Source organism: Canis aureus, chromosome 8, assembly GCF_053574225.1.
Source record: "Canis aureus isolate CA01 chromosome 8, VMU_Caureus_v.1.0, whole genome shotgun sequence".
NCBI lineage: Eukaryota > Metazoa > Chordata > Mammalia > Carnivora > Canidae > Canis > Canis aureus.
In genome coordinates, this window is record NC_135618.1 from 54,280,143 (window position 1) to 54,300,258 (window position 20,116).

A 20,116-nucleotide genomic window follows, 5' to 3' on the forward strand; every position below is an offset into this window, starting at 1 on the left:
GAAATTAGTGTTCACAGCTTCCTTGTAATGGTATGAGCCTTTGGCACCAGAATGATTTGCTGTTGCATTACTACACCAAGAAGCCAATAGATCAAAACTTGTTTGCTAAAATGTATGTAAAAATCCTGAAATTCCCTATTCTCTGTGTACAAAACAAAACAAAAAAAAATCAAACACTAAGAAACATGTTGTTGGGGGTGGGTGGGTGGGGGAAATATTACTTATATTTATATAAATATATATATAATATATATATTTTGCTGATGCAGTATACAGTGTGTATATATGTGTGTGTGTGTGTATGTGTGTGTAAATTTATATACACACACATGCAAACAGTTCCTGGAAGAGAACTCTGAATGCTTTGCTAGCAAAACACTGTGGTGTGCAAACCTAGAACTCAATAGAAAAAAAAGCCATTTATCTGAAGGCTGCATAGTGGAGAGAGTCTTCAGTTTACCTCATTCTTTGTAGCAGCCCTTGATTTTAACAGGTTTTTGTAATAGGTACAAATAAAATCCCATACCTTTCTAGGTCCAATTTTAAGTTAAGCTAAAATTCTTTGTAGGGTTAATTTATTTGTATATGAGAGTAGAAGGTAAGATCATGTAAAACCTTATAATTTGGGGAATCTGACACTATTTAAATTATTGGCAACTGTCGTCTGTTGTACAGAGGTTCTCTTTTTTCTACTGGCTTGGTCTGTTACCTGAATAATGCATTTTCTATGTTCAAGCACACAACTTTACATAAATACAAAGTTCACTAGTAATATCAATTTATAATATTTTGGCTTTCTACAACACTAACTTCACTCTGCTATAAAAGCTGAATTTATGTTCTTTTCATCTGTAAGCATTATTAGTACATCTCCTTTACCAAAAACCTGAGCAATACAATATTTTCTTTATATACTATATGCCTTTGTTTGCTAAAAGCTAACACTTTTGCATTTACTTTAAAGGGCTGTACTAAACCCACAGCTTTACGTTTTTTTCTTAGAAGCAGCATTGCAGCTAACCCTCAAATCAATCCACAAATAGTTTTAAAATACATTGTTTCTTTTCTCCACATTTCCATGCTTGCATACCAGTTGTTTTTCCAGGTGAACACTATAGATAATCTCCTGTTTGAAATGTGGGGCAGGAGGCTCTTTCTTGGCAATGGAGCTAAAAGTTTTTCCTCTTTCTAGTGAAACGGCAACCCAAATGTCCCTATCAGTAGAGTTAGAGTCCCGTGTTGTCCATGCTTCACACAAACAGAAACAAATGCACTGTTTTTTGAAAGCTTAATTATAAATTATAAAATGATTACTTCAGAAACGGGGCTGCCTCCTTGGATATTCAGAGTATAAAATGGAGGAGCCTGATGTGTTTCACACTGGCTTGTTTGACATTCATATATCTTACTGTTAATTCAGCAGTATTTTATTGTGAAAGAAAACCCCAGTGTTTCAGCTCACTCAGGAGTCAGGGTAAGAGGTGAACCACCACTGTGGTGCATTCCTTGAGTGTTCTGGGGGAATGTCACACTCTTCCTTTCCAGGGTCAAAGAAACCTTTGGGAAATGACTGAAGGAGACTCTTTTTCCCCAAGTATTATGATGTCTAGTTAATTCTGAGAATACCACTGGACGTGTTCTACGGACATTTGGGATTGCAGTTCCCATTGTGATTTGATTGGTCCTCGTCAAATGGATCACTTCGAAGGAAAGTTTTGGTTGTCACCATTATACCACTGAGATAAAGTGTTAGCAAAGTATGGTTCAAATTAATTTATGATATGACCAAGAGCTTTTCTCTTCCAAAAGATGAATTTTATTGTAAATAGTTTCTCAAAATATTTTTAACTGGATCATGAGCATGGGGAGAGAAAGTTTCTCAGCTGCTAAGAATTCCCCCACTGTTTACTTCTTTCACTTACAGTGGTATTGCATATAAGATTACAAAATTTTAGGTTTTATTTGTATCTATTACCCAAACCATTAAATTGTCTTTAATTTCATCATTGTCTTGGAGGTCCAGTGCATAAAGAGCTGGTAGGAGAACACTCCCTCTAACCAGTCAGCACTCTAACCCAGGATTGGGACTGTCCCATCAAGTAGTATGTGAAGTCAAATCTTTGTACTCTTCCAGACCAAACAATGAAATGGGTTCATTCATATAAAAATTCTATAAATCCTGTAAGTGAAAAGTTAGACAACTGTCAGCAGTTGCTTTTAAAAAGGTCACTATAATAAGTACTATATAGTACAATATTAATTTATAGCAGGAAATCATATCTTGTAAACTGTATATAAAACACTGTTTTATGGTGCAATCATTTGTCAAACTTTGTCTGTTACATTGTTTTTAGAGTGTGTGCATTCTTCTCATACCTAAGAACATCACTGTAAAATCTGCTGAAAACTATTTATAGGTTTTATTTGCACAAGACTTAAATTAGTTTGAAAGTTTGGGAAGCTCCTATTGAACATGCCTAAACATCTGTAAACATGAAAAATCTTCAATTCATTAAAAGCAAACATTTCAGTATGATTCTTTCCAAAGGTAATCCATGTTCTATGTTGTTAATGTGTGTATGTAATTTTTCTGACTCTTCTTCTTACCCTATTTTCTCTTCCATTTGTTTTGTTTTTGAAGGATGGCTCCTCTTCTTCTTCTTCTTCTTCTTCTTTTTTTTAAATATTCTAAATGACCAAAACACTTCATTGGTTTTTACCTTTTTGCCTAAAGCTTTGATATCTTTGCTTGATTTTCTGTGAATTCACTGTTTAATCTATTAAGTAAAATAATAGTCCTGGTGACATACAACCTATTGATTTAGAGGAAAGGCCCTGCAAAAGTATTGGAAACTAACTTTAGATATACTCTTAGCTATTATTTTGCATCGTGGGCTTCTTGGGAAGAACATGTTGCATTTATTTTGTCTTTATTAAAAGACTACTAGCCACAAGTTACTCTGATTGTAGTAACTTTTATCAACCCACTTTGACCTTCTTTTAAAAATTAAATTTACATTCACAATTCAAAACAGTAAGCTGTCTTTCAGAACTAATTTTTGAAGGATAAAAATATATGAAGGAAAAACATGGCCTGTGTAGGTTGTATTCCCTACACAGGACTTATTAGTTGTATCACCTCAAGAGATTTTAGAGTTTGTGATCAAGGTCTGTATATTACCCCAAATTTTATTAAGAATTGTTTTCTAATTGGTTATAACATTTTTCAATTAATAGTTTCAAAACAAATTGTTAATACAAACTGTATAAAATGAACATAATTTTCTTCACTTGTATTTTTGTTATTGAGCAAGTTTATCAAAATAAATTGTCTACTAAAGAAACTAAAAAGGCTTCTATTGCTTTGAAATAAGCTCTGATTTTAAAAATTCATTTCAGAAGTTGCTTTCTTACAGAGGTTTTACATATTCACACAGTGACACTGCACTGCCTCTTGGTTTGGTTTTGTTAGTATCATACAGGGAGAAGATCTCCCTCTCTTATTCCACTCCCACTCCCTGCTCCCTCCTTGGGAAGAGATGCTGTTAATATTCCAGAATATGGATTTGGCCATGTTTACCAATTAGAAGAGTCACTCTGCGATAAAAGACCACACATCTGTGGCTCTTTCTTCTGCATGATGTTTCAATGAATTGAGAGAGAACCACTGAATCAAGGCCCTCAAAGCCAGCCAACTTGTGTTTCTCCTTCACACGTAGACCTAGGCCCATTCATCTTTGCTTCAGTCTTCTGTTTCTACTTCACTGTAGGCCAAAGGATCTTAACTTCTAAAATTATAAAATTTGGGTTGAAGGAGAGCATAGAGGCCTTTAGTCTCTAGACACGTTCATGTGTTCCATCACAGCTTTACTATAGCTTTCTTAAGGGGCCTCAGGATTAGCTCAGCCAAAAGATAACTAGTAATCAAGTAAAGCACTATATTTACCCTTTGCTCCTGTCTCTACTTTATGTAGGCTTTACAGGATCCTCGTGGGGAGTTGAAAGATAAAGACAAGGTAGGATTTGGATGTTCTTGAGTATCATAAAGGCATCTTATTTTGGGGTGACCAATCATCCCCATTTGCCTGAGACTGAAGGGTTTCCTGGGACATGAGACTTGCAGTGCCTAACTGGGAAAATTACAGGCAAAAGGGAAGAGGTGATCACCCTACCTTCACACCATCCAAATCTATCCTGATGTATAACACAGATGAGATGTATTAGAAAAGTTCTATAAATATTACCCAACAGGTCAATTGGAAATTATAATGGTAGACTTAACACAACTTCTAAGAGAGTGGGAGAAAACACTTTTCCTTCTCCTTGGTAATATCTCAGGACAAAAACAGATTAGCTTTAAAAACAATAACATGAGTGTGCCTGGCTGGCTCAGTCAGTGAGTCCAAGCCCCACTTTGGGGCCAAAAAACCCCCTGTAACATGAGTCCAAAAACAGCATATTTTGACTTAGTCTTCCACTAACTCTGTCCTAACCACTCTATGAGGAGATTATAGGAAAAAAACCAAGACTGGAGGACTGGGTTTCTCTTATGCAAAGTCAACTCTTCTGGGTCACAGTTACCCAGCAACAAAATAAAAGTAGGTATTTATAAATGGTATCAAAGATAGAAAGCATAATGCTGTATTATTTTTTTAGAGTTTTGGTTCTTTTCCCAGGAGGAGATAACAATGGGATGATATTTTCAAGTACATTCAAGTTTTCTACAATTCAGCCCAGTTCCACTCCCAGACTAAAACCATCCAGGATTAGATTTCAAGAAGACAATTTTTTTCATGAAACTCAGAAAATTTTAGAGCTGGATGAAATCTAAAAGAGCTCATCCAGTTTTTCCATTTTCCAGATGAAGAAATCAAGGCGTCAGAAAGGTATATGACTTGCCAGAAGTCACACAATAGCAGAGCCTTCAACACAGAAGAAATGTCTTTAACAAATAGTCCTTGGACAGTTGACATAGGAGAAGCTATTCGACTTCTACAGCGTCTGAACCAGTCTTCCTTCAACTCATCTCCAGCTACTTTATCCAAATAATTTCTATCAAAATAATCCTAACACAAAAGAAAGCATATCATTTCTTTGAGTTCCTGTCATTCCCACTCTACAGAATGAAATCTAAACTTCTTTAAGCATAACTTCATGATCCGACTTCAGGCTGTCTCTTCACTCTTTATATCCACCACTGTACCTTTTCACCTTACATGGCCAAACTAGCTAGTCTCCATTCTTTCACTACACCTGTACTTTGTCTTGGCTGTGACTGCCCTACCTCCTCCTGGCAGTTTTCCCGAATCCCTCCCATATTTTTTTCCCTCCCATATTTGAAACCTATCTAATTGGTTTTGCTTTCTCTTTGGTTTGTACCTCTGTCATAAAACTTGAGGCGAGTAGATTGCCTGGATTCAAATCTCAGTTCCAGAATACTAGCTGTGTGACCCTCGGTGAATCACTTAGCCTCTGTGAGCCTTGGTTTTTTCACCTGTAGAATGAGGCTAATAGTACCAGTGTCATAAGGTGATGGTTTAAATGAGAAAGCATGGGAAGTGCCTGGCTCATAGTAAGCATTCAGATGTCAGTTGCTGCTGTTCAATAAACACCTATCACTAGATGATAAACTGTTGAATGCAAGGAATGTGGCTTTCTCGTTTTCCTTAGAGACATGGCACGTTGCTTTACATGTAAATTGAATTATTATAATTAAATTTGGGGTTAGGTTATAAAGAAAAATTATGACACTATATTTGAAAGACCCAGTCACCTACCTGCCAGGAGGGTTTCAGTGAAATTCTTCCTGAAAGCAGAGGCTTTCCTTAGATCAGCCCTTATGTGGTTATTCTATTAGTAAGTATTTGTATAATATGCCAGTTTCATTGACCTCCTTAGGATTCAAGACCTAAGACCTTTACTACTCAAGACCCTTTGTAGGCTGACCCTGTACTACCAAATTCACAGTGCTCCAATGTCAATATCAATACAGAGGACCAGGATGATGCAAGCACCCTGTTGATCCTGAGAGAACACTGGAGGCTTCTTCAAGCTTTTGGGTTCTCAGCTATCTTGAGGCCATAGATGTGGTATGTTTTGCAAAGATTTGGTTCTGCCAACATGGTTTTAGTTATTTTTGCTAAAAGGAATGGACTCAAGGATTGGATCTCCTTTTAAATGCAGTTATCCCCAACTAGCCACTTTCTGGCCCTTTAGTAAATACTGCCATTGTATTTGGCCACTATTAAATCAATCTCTATTATCTGTCAGAGCAAGTCAGCAAAATAAATGCTGTGTCCTGACTCTGGCACTCTTTTCATGTTTAAATATTTAATTTGGTTGTCTTACACAATTCAAGTATTTTCTTAAATAAATTTAAAAAACAACTCATTCTTTTACATTGCTTTGTTCTCTGTGGCAAAATGCAAATGCAGTTGAAGAACCCATCAAAGAAAATCCTTTCCATTATGCATAATAAATTGCTCGAGGGGAACAATAATCCATGTATCTAAGAGAGCTTTTAACTACCTCATATTTTACTAATGTCATTAGTGAGTAGCATAGTGGACTCGTATTGCGGTGTAACCCCCACTCATACACACACCAGTCTTAACACTTTACCTCATTTCTACTTTCAGGATCATCAATAACTTTTTCTTGGCCTAAGTGCTGTTGTGGAGAAGGAAGTTACCATAACTCTAAACTGGGGCGAAGGGATTTTTTGTTTTTTTACAATAACATGTAAATTTTTTTTAAAAAAAATGAATATAGGAAGCTAAAAGTCACTTCTCAACCTACCTTCAAGAAATTACCACTATTAATGGTATATTAGATTTCTTGCTGTATGTACAAAATATATGTCATATGTATAATATGCATGTTGTGTGTGTATATGATGGGTATGTCCTGTTCAGTTCTAACAAAAGCGAGATCATATTATACATGTCTGCCACTACTTTTTTACTTTATGATGGAAATCTTTCTGTGTCAGTAAACATAAACAATGTGTGTGTGTGTGTTACCTCCTCCCTGGTTGATATTCATTTAGGTAGTCTTCAAGTTTTTTGCTATTACAAATCATGCTGCTTGAACTTAGGCCTTAGATAACAGAAACTTCCCAAATACCATGATAACCTGATATTCTCACTGAAGCATATCAACTACCCAATTTAAGGCAGTTCATATATTTTAAAATATTGTGGTTATGAAATAGTGGCATTCAATAAGAAGTTGGAGAAAGAAACTAACATTAAATTCATACTATGTGTTTTTCCATATGTCATCTTACTTAATCCTCCTCCTAAGTGGAGGTGGTATTTTATAGACCAGAAAACCATGGATCAAAGGGGGAATAATTTACCCAAGGTTCAGTAACTAGTAACTGTTGAATCTTGGTTTCAAACCTAGGTTCTCTGACTTCAAATCGAGGACTACTTCTGTCCTGGCTAGTGTGAAGGAAATAAAAATAGCTTGTCCCAGTTGCATGATTTCTTGGCTCAGACATGAGCAGCTGAATCTATGGTTTGCTTCTGCTGGATGTGGAATGCAAGCAACCATAAAAGGTAGTCCTGCTTAGAAACAACCTATAAATATTATATATTTTATTGGGGAAAAAAGTATGTAAGTTATTAAGCTGTTTGTGTTCAGTCTTCCATCATTCCCCTCTCATTGTCAAGCTTTCTGCAATCCTGCTAAGTGATAACTTCACTGATTGCTGAACCAAATGATATCAACCCCCCTTGATTTTACTGGGACCCTTATGGGAATTGAGCACCCAAGGAAATTTCCCCAAACAGGCTATGTCTTGTCCCCTCTGTAGTGCTTAAAAAAACAACTTACTAGATCCCTTCCATCTTCCACCTTTCATAGGAAATCTAGTTATTGTGTCACCCTAGGGTTGTGCAGAGGTCCATGGTTCAAACATTAGAAAGCACCCTCCAGTCATTTTTCATCTGTCTACACTCATTACTGCTGAGATATCAACTATTTCAGGCTGAATGGTACAATAGTCTGTGTCCATCCCCTGTTTGGGGCATGGTGAAGTTTGGTTAGCTGAGAAGCTTTCTCCTTGGACTGGAAACCCACTTCCTCTTAGGTCTTGCCATCTCAAAGTATTGCTACCAAACACTGAGCAAGCCCCTACTCCCTCTGATTTTCAGATACTTGATTTCTTGACCTGTCTCTGTCTTCTCCCCTTTGACTTCCCTCAGAAGCATGTTTGCCTAGTACCCAGGTCCCCTTCTTTGGTTCAAAACAAAACAAACCCAGCTTTTTTCACCCTCTGGCTCCAAGACTGGATGCAGAAGCCAGGTCTGGCCAATTAGAGTTACAGAGATTGTTTCAGAAAGGAGTGGACTGCGTGACCAAGCCAAGGCTGGGCTTTTCCCGGAGCTCCTCGGGAAAGAGGTGCTCTTCTTTTAGGATTGCTAAGTTGGGGGAGCTGGGGGAGCTGAGCGCTGCTGGTGTCCCAAGTTTGACAACCATTCATGAAGACCCTACTTAAGAATAAAGCAATCACAGAAGAAAGGAGCTGAAAAATGGAGACAGATTTCTATTAACATCATATTAGCCTTTGGATCAAGCCATGGCCAAAGCCAGAAAATCCTTGGAGTTTTCTGTTGTTTGAGCAAATAAATTCCTTCTTTTCCTTAAGCCAGTTTGAGTTGGGTTTGTGTCTTTTAACTGAAAGAATCTTGATACTGTCACACTTTTCCTCTTGACATTAAACACATCCTTCACCTCCCGTGCTTTGGCACGTCACTTTAATCTTTCAGTTAGCTTAGGATCTTACAAAAGACAGAAAAAAATGTTGATTTCAGGCTACTTCTCAACCCAACAAAAAGCACCTGCTACTGGCTTGAAATAAAGGAAAGGAAGAAAGCAAAATACAACTTAATATCTTTTTAAAATGTTGTGCAATAATATCATCTTAGTCTGTTTAGGCTGCTATCACAAAATACCACAGACTAGGCGGCTTATAAAACACAAATCTAATTAGCTGTTAACTAGACTTACTGTGGTATCATTTTTGCAATATATTATGTATCGAATTATGGTATACACATGAAACCAATATAATGTTATGTCATATCTCAGTTAAAAAAAGACAAAGGGGGTCTTATTTTTTTATTATTTTTTATAATAAATTTATTTTTTATTGGTGTTCGATTTACCAACATAGAGAATAACACCCAGTGCTCATCCCGTCAAGTGCCTCCCTCAGTGCACGTCACCCATTCACCCCCACCCCCAAAGGGGGTTTTAAATGCTGAAGACAAGATCATCAAAGTCACCACTATTTGCTCAGTCCAACACAGGAGGTTTATAGACTAAATATGGCACAACACTATAGCATTCATCAACAAGTTAAAAGAGCTTTGGAATTCATTTTTTTTTCCAGATTTGAAAAAAATCAAGGAGGTACTTATGAGTTTGCTATGCACTTAGGAAAAAACTTCATTTTTAGGGTCTATACTTGTTTGTTTGTTTGTTTTTGTTAAGATTTTATTTATTTGGGCAGCCTGGGTGGCTCAGCGGCTTAGCGCTGCCTTCAGCCCAGGGCGTGATCCTGGAGACCTAGGATCGAGTCCCACGTCAGGCTCCTTGCATGAAGCCTGCTTCTTCCTCCCTCTGCCTGTGTCTCTGCCTCTCTCCCTCTCTCTTTCTCTCTGTGTGTCTCTCATGAATAAATAAATAAAATATTTTTTTTTAATTTATTTATTTGACAGAGCCAGAGAGCCCAAGGTGGGGGAGGATTTGGTTGGGAGGGAATGGTAGAAGGAGAAGCTGATTCCCTGCTGAGCAGAGAGTCCAATGAAGGACACGATCCCAGGACTCTGGGATCATGACCTGAGCTGAAGGCAGGCACTTAAACAACTGAGCCACCCAGGTGCCCCAGGCCTATACTTCTAAAATAAAGCCCTTAGGTTCATACATTTTACTTTTGTGTCTTTATCTTACAGAAATAAAATCTCACAGTGCACAAGGATGTAAAACAATATTCATTGCAACAACACTTTAAAAAAATGTATTTCTCACAGTTGTGGAGGCTGGAAGTCCAAGATCAGGGTACCAGCATGGTCGGGTAAAGGTCATCTTCTGGGTTGCAGAAATCCTTGTATTCTCACAGGCAGAAGAGGCTACAGAGTTCTGTCCATCCTCTTTTATGAGGATACTAATCCCATTCATGAGGGCTCTCCCCTCCTGACCTAACTGCCTCCTATCTCACCTCCTAATACCATCGCTTTAGGGGGTAAGTTTCCAACATACGAATTTAGGGGCTGGTGGGTAGGGGTGGGGACACACAAAAATTCAGACCACGGCAAATGGTCATTTAAGGAGAAAGAACAATCTAAGTGTGTATTCTGTAATACTGTAAACTTAAAAGTACATGAAACAAAAATAGAATTAATGGGAGAATTAGGAAATCCCACAATCAATATATTTGGGGCAAAGGGACCAGGCTACAGCTCTTAAATAAAGATCAGAGGTTTGACTGTAATCAGGTTCTAAGAACCTAAGGTAAGAAACACAAATTCCTATTGTGCTCTAATTCCTTACAGGGGGCCCAAATGAGCTACATACCATCTGAGGAGAGATAGGAAAGATGGTATGCACACATAGTTTTCCTCCTGCCTGGTCATACAGCCTGAAAATCTTACACCACTTTATCTATCTGACACAAATACATTCAGAATATGTGTATTATATAGGCTCCAGGAGGAAAAAAAGCAAGAACAGTGACGTTTCAGTATTGGGTTTTACTTCTTGCAAAATGTTGAGAACCTATGTATCCAGGAGCCAAGGAAACTGTGAAGGTGTTAAACTACCTGTCTTCGGCCCTCATGTCTTCCAAAATGGCATCTCAAAGCTAGCCAGCCCCTTCTGCCCAGGATTTCCAAGAGGGAGGGCACAAGGACCTTCCCCTCTTATTCACAGAGTAGCCATTTGTTGGTTGCTCTCGGCCTCTTATAACTTCCATTTTCTGACTTTACCTCTCTCTGATCTCCTTCCTCTCCTACCTTGTTGGTTTTGACAAAATGCCCTTCCGAATGCCACACTATTGTCAACCCATGACTACTGCCCACAGTGACTGGTGGTAGGTAAGCAATTTCTATTTCAAGGGATTTTGTTGTTTCTGATCGGGTCTATAGGAGCCACTGCTAGTGTCAACATCAGAAGAGGTTCTCTGCCATAGGATGATTACTGCAAGGAGCACATGTTCTACATTATCAAATGAAAGGTTCAGGAAGTACAGACATTTGAGAAACTACCTAGATAAACTAAGTGGAGATCTCTTAGCCTCTTACAAGCTGGTTGACAGGGATACATCACTTCATCTCTCTTGACTTCTGTAAAAAAAAGGACTTGAAGAGGGTCCCCCAGCTATGGGCCAAGGGCTGGTTACATCACAATCACCGGGACCATTGTTAAAGACTCATGTTCCTACACTCTCTCACAGTTCTGTATCAGTCTCCCAAATGGGAATGTATGTATGTTTCCTTAGCAAACAACCCAGGTGACTCTGATGGGCACCTGGGTGTGGGAACCACTGCAGTAGATGATCTCTTCTGACGCTAAGAGGTCACTGAGCCTGATGCTGTTTTAGCCAGTTTTGAGTGGGGCTGGACCTGGTGGAGGTGAGGGAATGCCAGACCTCTCTCAGGGTGTGTGCTGGGGGGACCCCAGGGAATCTGAGAAGGAGGAGGCAGTTACCAGCTTTCACGCCTGGCACGGTGCAGGTTCTCTGCTACCTGTCTTCAGTTCCTACCACGGTAAGGCAGCACGTACCAGGGCTCTCCTGGTCTAAACCACGGTTTCCTGCCAACCCAAAGATTCTAGAAATAGAAGCTCAAATATTGCTTCCAGGCTTTTGTAGGAGTGGAGAAAAGCAGAGTGCCTGGGGAAAGTCAGTTATTAAGATGAAGTGGGGTGAGGGAGGTATTCCCCTGTCCCTGCCTCAGGTGGCAGTGGTGCAGTCTGTTACCTTGGAGACCAGCTAACACTTCCCGGCAGGGCAGGCTCTGCTGTTGAGTTGCTTGGAGGAGCTTAGAGGAAGTGGGAACCAGGAAAAGCAGAGTCTTGGAATGACCAGGGGCCCCTCTCCCAGAGATGGAGAAATAAATGGAGAAATGCAGATGAGGGTGAGTGTCATGGGGTGGGCAGGACGCTGAGAGAGAGGACAGCCAGACTCTGAGCTCTGGACCGAGTGAAAAAGGTTTAAGGAGCCTGGGCCCATGGGCCTCTGCTCCCTACATACCAGGTGCTGTGCTAGGTGCTGGGGGTGCAACCGTAGACTAGGCAGTAGCTGGGCTGTTCTGGAAAAAGGATCATGACAACTTGGTATGAGGCAGCCCCCCCCCACTGGAGGAAATGATTTCCTTCCTGGGAGTTGGGGGCAGCAAATGCGGTTCAGAATAGACTTGCTGGGTTTTCTTGTCAAACAAAAAGGACTAAGGGTGTTTCTAGAGGCAGGTCCAACTTGAACACAGAGGGTGTGAAATAGTGCATGTAAGGTGCATGTAAGTAGGGGTTGCCAGGGGCTATAGAAGGGTAAGAGGTAAGGTGGAGGAGTAAGCAAGGAACAGGTCCTGAAAAGAATGGTAAACATTGTGAGAAAGGTTCAGCTTCATGATCCCCGGCCCTGAGGAGCCCATGGCGGGTTCTAAACAGGTGAACAACTCTGCATGTCAGAAAAATCATTCTGTCAGCAGAACATAAAATGGATTGGATGCGGGCAAGGCTTAGGTTGTTCAGCCATTCAAAATACAAACCCTGGGGATGGCTGTGTCCTGGATGTTTAGGAGACCAGCTATTAACAAACAAGGAAACTAGCTGGAGGTTTTCTTTTATCCAGTAACCAGGGCTACTCCCTCTCTCCCTTTGACCAAGATGTCATCTCCTAGGGGCCAGTCTACATATCCCCTTCCCCACCTGAGCCCAGTCCCCCAGGGTTACCTGGCTCACCTTTGTCTAAACTCCAGACCTGCCCTGAGGGTACTAATTCAACAAATTTTTTGAGCAGCTACTATGTTTTAGGCATTGACTACACAAAAGGGTTCCGACAGTGAACATAACGAAGTCCCTTCCCTCATGGATCTTACTCTTAGTGGATTGATGGGTGAGGGGAAAAGGTAATAAGTAAGTAAATAATACTCCAGATGATAAAACAAAAGATGTTCTGAAGAAAGTAAAGCAGGGTGTGGAGAGGGTACTATTTGAGATGGGGTAATCAAAGCTCTCTAATGACGTTTCATTTGAGCAAAGATGGAGGGTAAGGGCCTTTTGCAATTCATCTCTGCCTCCTCAGTACCAGCTCTTCCTGGCACCCAGCAAACATCCTAAAAATGTTCATGGGATGAGTGATGGCTTATGTGTCACATGCTGAAGCGCTTGAAGAAGCAGCACATCCTTCTAACACTATTCTGCATTTCTATAGTAGTCTGTATTTACAGAGCTCTTTGACATTCCCACGTCAGAGATGGGTCTCTTGATGGCTGTGTTGAAGCAGGCAGGGCAGTTACTAGCAACCCCGTTCTATTCTGTAGATGAAGAAACCCAAGGTCCAGTGCTTTCTAGAACACTACATTGTGTCCGTGTTTTATGCTGACCACACCCTCCTCCATCAGTCACAACAGTCACCCTATAATCCAGTCGTGTAGGCCTCTGAATTCATTAGATTGTTAATCATTCACTGAAAAACTGGAACTGGGACATTGCGGGGCATGCAGTGTTCACGAAGCATTTCTATTTCAACAGTTTCCGTCACTGGTCTCTCAGCCAAGCGCCCTGAAGGAAAGCCAGTTGTTTTTTAAACATTTTTTTAACATTAACAACGTTGCCACATTATCTTGGTGCTTCCCAAAAAAACAAAGCATCCTCTGAGTAAAAGGTTAAAGACCCCAGAGAGAAAACCAAGTTGCTGCACCATCATTATGCTATTTTCTTTAATGATTTCATAAGAATGCACACTCTCAAATTTTCAAGCTGCAATTCCCGAGTTTCTCTCTTGTTGTATTTTAGCCAATTTTTTCTGGTTGCAAGTAACAGAAATCTAAATGAGCTAGCTGAAGCAGAAAGATAGGGAATTACAAGGAACAGGGTTTTTTATGGAACCCAAGAGCAAAAAGTGGAGGCAGTTCTCACAAGTACCTGGGATCAGCATTTAGAAATTCAGGAACCAAGGCACTTTCTCAACCTCCTCCCCTCCTTTAACGTCCCCTCCACCAAGAATTTATGGCCTGCCAGTCCCTGCTCTCTTGTAACTTATAGTCTGATGGGAGAGAGACACCAATTTTTAAAAATCACTAGTGAATGTATCATTCTAAATTAAAATAAGTACTCTGAAAGAAAGGAGCACAGTTCTGTGAAAGTTTACATAACACGTAGGACCCGAAATACAGCAAGAGGGTGAAGAAGCCTTCCCCGAGAAAGTGACACTTAGGCCGAAATATCAGGAATGAGTTGCGGGAGACAGGAGGGGATGTTCCAGAGCAAAGGCAGCCCATGCAAAGGCCCTGTGGTTAAAGGGACTGTATAACATTCCAGGAACTGAAGGAGGGGTCGTGGGACACAAAATGGGGGAGCAGGGGGAAATCTGGAAAGGTAGGTGGGCAGCAGCCAGATCATGCAAGACCTCAAACTCCATTGTAAGGATCCTAGTCTTCATCCTAGAAATGAAGAGAAGGCTTTGATTAGTTTGAAGCAGGAGGAAGAAAAGAAGGTATGGCATTGGATTTGTATTTTTAAAAGATCACTCTAGCTTCAGCGAGAACAGACTGGATGGGAGGGTCTGAGGGAAGGTGAGGAGGCCAGTTAGGGTCTATTGGAGTTGTCTGTGGCAGAGATGACAGTGGCCTAGACAGAAAATGTCACTGGAGACAGAGATAAGTGGAGAGATTTGAGAGAGGGAAAATTAACAAGTTTGGGTGATGGATTTGATATGGGGAATGAGGTATCAGGAATAATTCCTAGGATTCAGACTCATATAAGGAGATGAAGAGTGGGTCTTTTCTTTAAGCTTGAAAATACCGCAAAGAGGATAAGTTTGTAAGGAATATGAATTCAGTCTTGGGACACGTTGAGTTTGAGATACTCCAGGTGGAAATATCCCGTGTTGATGAACACAGAGTGGGAGGTTGGCAGTCAGAGTGGGAGGTAGGAATTTTTGACCAGCCATGGGGGGGGGGTCATTGATGCATGTACATGGTAGTTGGAGCCCATGGACAGTGAAAGATAAGACTGCCTAGGAAAAAAAAATAGAGAAGGTTAGAGAAGGCATAGTTTAGCCTTGAGGAATACCGACTTAAAATTCTCCGGTAGAGGGGAAAAAATGAGTCTGGGAGGGAGACCAGGAAGGAGCCAGCAGAGAGAGGAAGAAGGCAAGAGAGAATGGCCCCGAGGAAACCAAGGCAGGGAAGGACCACTCACTCCCCTTTATCTGCAGACCAGCTTTTCCTGCTTCTGAATGTACATGGTGGTCCCGTAACTCTTATTCCACATTCCCAGAGAGGATCTGATTGATCCATCTTGTTCCCGTCCACAGCTGACTCTAAGCTGTGAGGAGCAGGCTGCAGGGTCAGCCCTCACTCATTGCCTTCTCTGCCCACTTCAGCCCTCACCATACTCTTAACAAGGCCATCTCCTTCCTGTCCTTCACGAAGGTCTGAGCTCCTCATGGTCAAGGCTTCACTGACCACCTTACCTATGCAAACCAGACCTCTTTCCTAATTACTCTCCATCCCATCATCCTATTCACATCCTTCCTAGCATGTGCCACAATTTCCATATATACTATATTTCATTTTTTAACATCCATCTTCCCCCTCTAGCATAGAAGTTCTAGCTCAGTGGTTCTCAACTGGGGATGACTGTGCTCCCCAGAAGATGTTAGGTTATGTTTATAGACATTTTGGGTTGTCACAACTTGGGAAGTAGGTATGCTACTGGCCTTTATTAGGGAGGACCAGGGATGCTATTTAGCACCCCACAATGTATAAGACAGCTTCACGACCAAGAATGACCCTGTCCAAAATGTCAAAAGTACCAAAGTGAAGAAGCCTCCCTTACATTATTCACCATCATATCCTCAGCACCTAGCACCTAGGAAGTGTTCGAAAAGCATTTAGTGAATAAATGAATGAATGACAGAAGAATTGAGTTGACTATAGATACTGCGAAAGCTATTGTCTCTATGCTATTGTCTCATTTATCTTTCTCTTTCTGGTATTCCTTTTCTCCCCAGGAAAATAAGTGCCGGGTGTTTTTATAATGGCTACACATATTACTCATGACTTCCATGGTCATGATAATAAGTTTCTGGAAAATCATTGGTAAGCATCCTCTCTGATTTTTCAAATGAAAACAACAGCAACCACATTTTGTTCCTTCTGGTTGAGGAGGGGGAAGGGGGACCTGCCTCCAAGTGAGACTGGATAAAAGGTCATGGCATCATCTCACGCCCAGGGGCTTCAGTTTTCTCACTACCTGAACAATTGAATAAAATGTCTTATGAACCTGGAGTCCACCTTTTATCAGGACTCTATAGGAACCCTTCCCAGTTACCATACAGAAATAAAAATGTCTCTGGAGACCCTGGCAATGTGGAACCAATGTCTAGTGCTGGGACATTGATCAGTCACTCACTGTGTGTTTTGTAGTGTGAGGAGAAACAATGACAGAGATCCAAAGAAGCAATTGGACCAGAAGGATATCCATGGACTTGACCAAAATCCAGACAATGGACTACTGGTTACACATGTTAACCAGACACAAGACTTACTGGTAAAAACATTAGTGCCTTAACCGAGTCATGGTGCTTACAAATCATAGTCAGGGAATGCAGAATGTGTTAAACTCTGGGTGTTTCTTTCCTCACATAGGATCTCAGGATAGAAAATGATCATTAAGCATTCACCTCTAATCCTCTGCCTTTAGAAGTGACAGGAACCTCTATTCTGTGTATAGAAATTTTATAGCCTTCTTGGTCATATCATTAAATATTCAGGAGTATATGAAAATTGTCTATGTTAGCAAAACCTGAAGACTAGAGAATGTAATTCTAAAATTCCCCTTTCTGAGATTTGTGTTTCTTTCAGGATTTCCTAAAACCTAGATCCAAAAATCAGTTTCTGGAAGTGCTATCAGAGCAAGAGCATTGCAGCAAGAGAATTAACTTCTAGAATAACCAGAACTGTGGTTTTAGGCTGACTCTCAATGTGTTGATAAACAGTTGACACACTGTTGACACACTGTTGTGTGTGTTGACACACAACACACGTTGTTTTCCCATGATGGTAGATGGATGGTCTAGACCTCAGAATTCACTCTACCACAGAAACAATTGTCATTGGGATAGTTAGGTGCAAGCCTGGCCTATAATCACCTACCTAATCTACCTGAGAGCTTAAAGATTATATGTCTGAGATGACAATCTGTCAAAAATAATACAGTTCTAATGCAATCAAACAATCAGGAAAATGGTCCTGTTTTGCTTTTCTCAGTATTGGCACTAGAGGAAAGTAATTTTAATTAAAAGAAAATGAGGAAATGTCAATAGTCTGGAGATTCTGGGGGATTCTTTTCAATGACTTCAGATGTTGATATAATATGAGTCTTTACTTCATCTCATTTCATATCCAATACATGACTTCCCAGGTGTACAAGGACCCCTCATACACTTACCAGCTACAGCTGGGACCTCCTTTACTTCACAGATGAATAGCAGGGGAAAGAAAAAGGATTGCCCCAAAACAAAGATCTTCCTACTTTCTATATGAAGCCCATACCTTAGTATGTAATCAGTGGGCCCTACAGTGAAAATCTATCATGTCCATGTGGTAATGGTGGACTTCAAATAGCAATAATATCAAACCCATGTCCTAAAACACGATGGGTCATTTCACATTCAAATGCAAGTAAGATGGAAGAAAGGTGAATTATCAGTCTACCATGCATGATGTTATCAACCAGGGAGTCAGTTGAGTCCTGAAAGATGAAGAGAGTGACATCTACTGTTTATACAAGGTAAAGCAGCGTTTCCCTAAGTGCAAGATAGGGACCATGATTTTAGGTGGTGCTGTCCAAGGGCAGGACATTATTAGCATAAAATCATATGAGAAAGTTATCTTTTTAGTCAGTTCCCCCTCAATCCTTCACAAAGATACTCACAGTTTGATGCTAACATGAGCTATGCAGCTTGGGTTTGAATCCCAGCTGTACCACCTACCAACTATGTGACTTTGGGAAAATTACTTAAATTTTCTGTGCCTCGGTTTCTCTGGGGTAATGCTGGAAACTACTTTGTAGAATTAAATGAGTCAACATATGGACAGTGCTTGACAGATAGTAAGTACGATTTAAGTGTTTGCTCTATACTGTTATTCGCACTTCTTTTACTTGCTAATTTCCTTTTGAAACAGGGCAGTGAACAGGCCTCAAGCACAGAACTGAGGGCTTACAATTGTATCTAGCTGGAATATAATAGCAGGATTTCATTTTCATTGAGGGGGAGATATGGACCATTGTTGAGATCTGTTAATGCAGGGACACCCAAGGCTATGTGCTGGCTTAACCTCAAATGCCCCTTGTACAGGTGAAAAAAGAGCCACATGGACTTGCCCAGTATCACAAAGCAAGTAGATGGAGAACCCCACATACTGCACTCCTTTATTCTCTCCTGCTCTTCTCTGGACTCTCCTTGTGTCCTCTACCCTGTCTAGTGGAGCTCAATCAGCTATCTGCAGTTTTCAACCCTTTGTCAAACACCTCACTCACTACAAAAGTCCTGAAGATACAAGCCCAAGCAGCACCCACTTAGGGTTCAATCAGGTGCCCAGGAGAATGGCACAGCCATGTCTGATGTGGATGCAGTCCAGGTGGGCTAAACAGTGCGCAGGCCCATTCCCCAGCCATCAGATGCTGCAGGGCAATCTCCATCGTAGTGGGACTCAACCGGCCTCCCTTATGATGCCATACCATGGCCAGGGCGAGTCATGCCCAATTCTGGCAACACTTACATCTTATGTATATTACACAACAGTGATTACTCTGGAAGCCCTGTCTGAACCAGGCCTTGCACACCTTCCCAGCCCCTTTTCATGTCACGTTACACATTCCAACTGCAAGTGGCCACCTTTCTGCTCTACAAACAGTCTGACACCTTCCCCACTCCATGCCTCTGTCTGGAATAGTGGTGCCCTAGCTATGCACAGGGCCAGCTCCTCCTCCTCCTCCTCTTCTTCTTCTTCTTCTTCTTCTTCTTCTTCTTCTTCTCCTCCTTCTTTCTTTCTTTTTTTAAGATTTTATTTATTTATTTGACAAAGCACAAGCAGGGGGAGCAACAGGCAGAGGGAGAGAGAGAAGCAGGCTCTGGCTCCCTGCAGAGCTAAGAGCCCAATGTGGGGCTTGATCCCAGGACTCTGGGATCATGACCTGAGCTGAAGGCAGCTGTTTAACCAACTGAGTCAGCAGGCCCCCTAGGGCCAGCTCCCTCTTAACCTCTAGATCTCAGCTCACAGCAGCCTTTTCTTTCTTTCTTTCTTTTTTTAATTTCAGTCTTTTTTTTTTTAAGATTTTATTTATTTATTCATGAGAGAGAGAGAGAGAGGCAGAGACACAGGCAGAGGGAGAAGCAGGCTCTATGCAGGGAGCCTGACGTGGGAGTTGATGCTGGGTCCCCAGGATCAGGCTCTGGGCTGAAGGCGGCGCTAAACCGCTGAGCCATCTGGGGCGCCCACAGCAGCCTTTTCTTACCCCCGCCCCAGCTGAAGTGACCTCCCCATCTCCACCCTACTCACTATTACATTTCCCTGCTCCATGTTCTTACTAGAACTGTTCTTTTCTGAAATTACATACACTGATTTCATCTCTTCTCTACTGTTTACCTTACCCACACGAAAATGTAAGTCCAAGAAGGCAAGAACATTTTTATCTTGTTCACACTGTAGCCCAAGCACCAATGACAGCACCTAGTTCATAGAAGGTCTCAGAAACACCTACTGGGGGAAGAAAGAAATGCCTGCCCCCAGGAGAGGTGATCAAGGCCAAATGGGCTCAGAGCTTCCAGTCCGTTTTCTCTGCCTTCTGGGTTCCAGAAAGCACCACCAGTGTTGAATGA

At 41.0% G+C, this 20,116-nt stretch overlaps 1 protein-coding gene and 1 long non-coding RNA gene across 12 annotated transcripts in view; both read left to right on the forward strand.

Annotated features, from left to right (window-relative positions):
* Positions 1 to 215: 215 nt before the first annotated feature.
* Positions 216 to 8,652, forward strand: LOC144319128 (uncharacterized). The gene is made up of 2 exons (XR_013385041.1): positions 216 to 4,016; positions 4,862 to 8,652. It is a non-coding gene; the product is annotated as an uncharacterized LOC144319128 (long non-coding RNA).
* Positions 8,653 to 11,438: 2,786 nt separating this feature from the next.
* VWA3A (von Willebrand factor A domain containing 3A) overlaps positions 11,439 to 20,116 on the forward strand; it is a 59,751-nt gene continuing 51,073 nt past the window's right edge. For 6 of the 11 annotated variants that reach the window (XR_013385032.1, XR_013385031.1, XR_013385037.1 and 3 more), the window contains exons 1-3: positions 11,440 to 11,774; positions 16,244 to 16,331; positions 16,659 to 16,782. Coding sequence is in view for 5 of the 11 variants with exons in the window: in XM_077906942.1 (XP_077763068.1) it covers positions 16,270 to 16,331; positions 16,659 to 16,782 (186 nt within the window). In the remaining 6 variants the exon portion in view is untranslated. Of the gene's footprint in view, positions 11,775 to 11,990; positions 12,144 to 16,243; positions 16,332 to 16,658; positions 16,783 to 20,116 lie in introns of those variants that run through there. The other 5 variants (XR_013385033.1, XR_013385035.1, XM_077906945.1 and 2 more) reach the window with 3 other exon arrangements.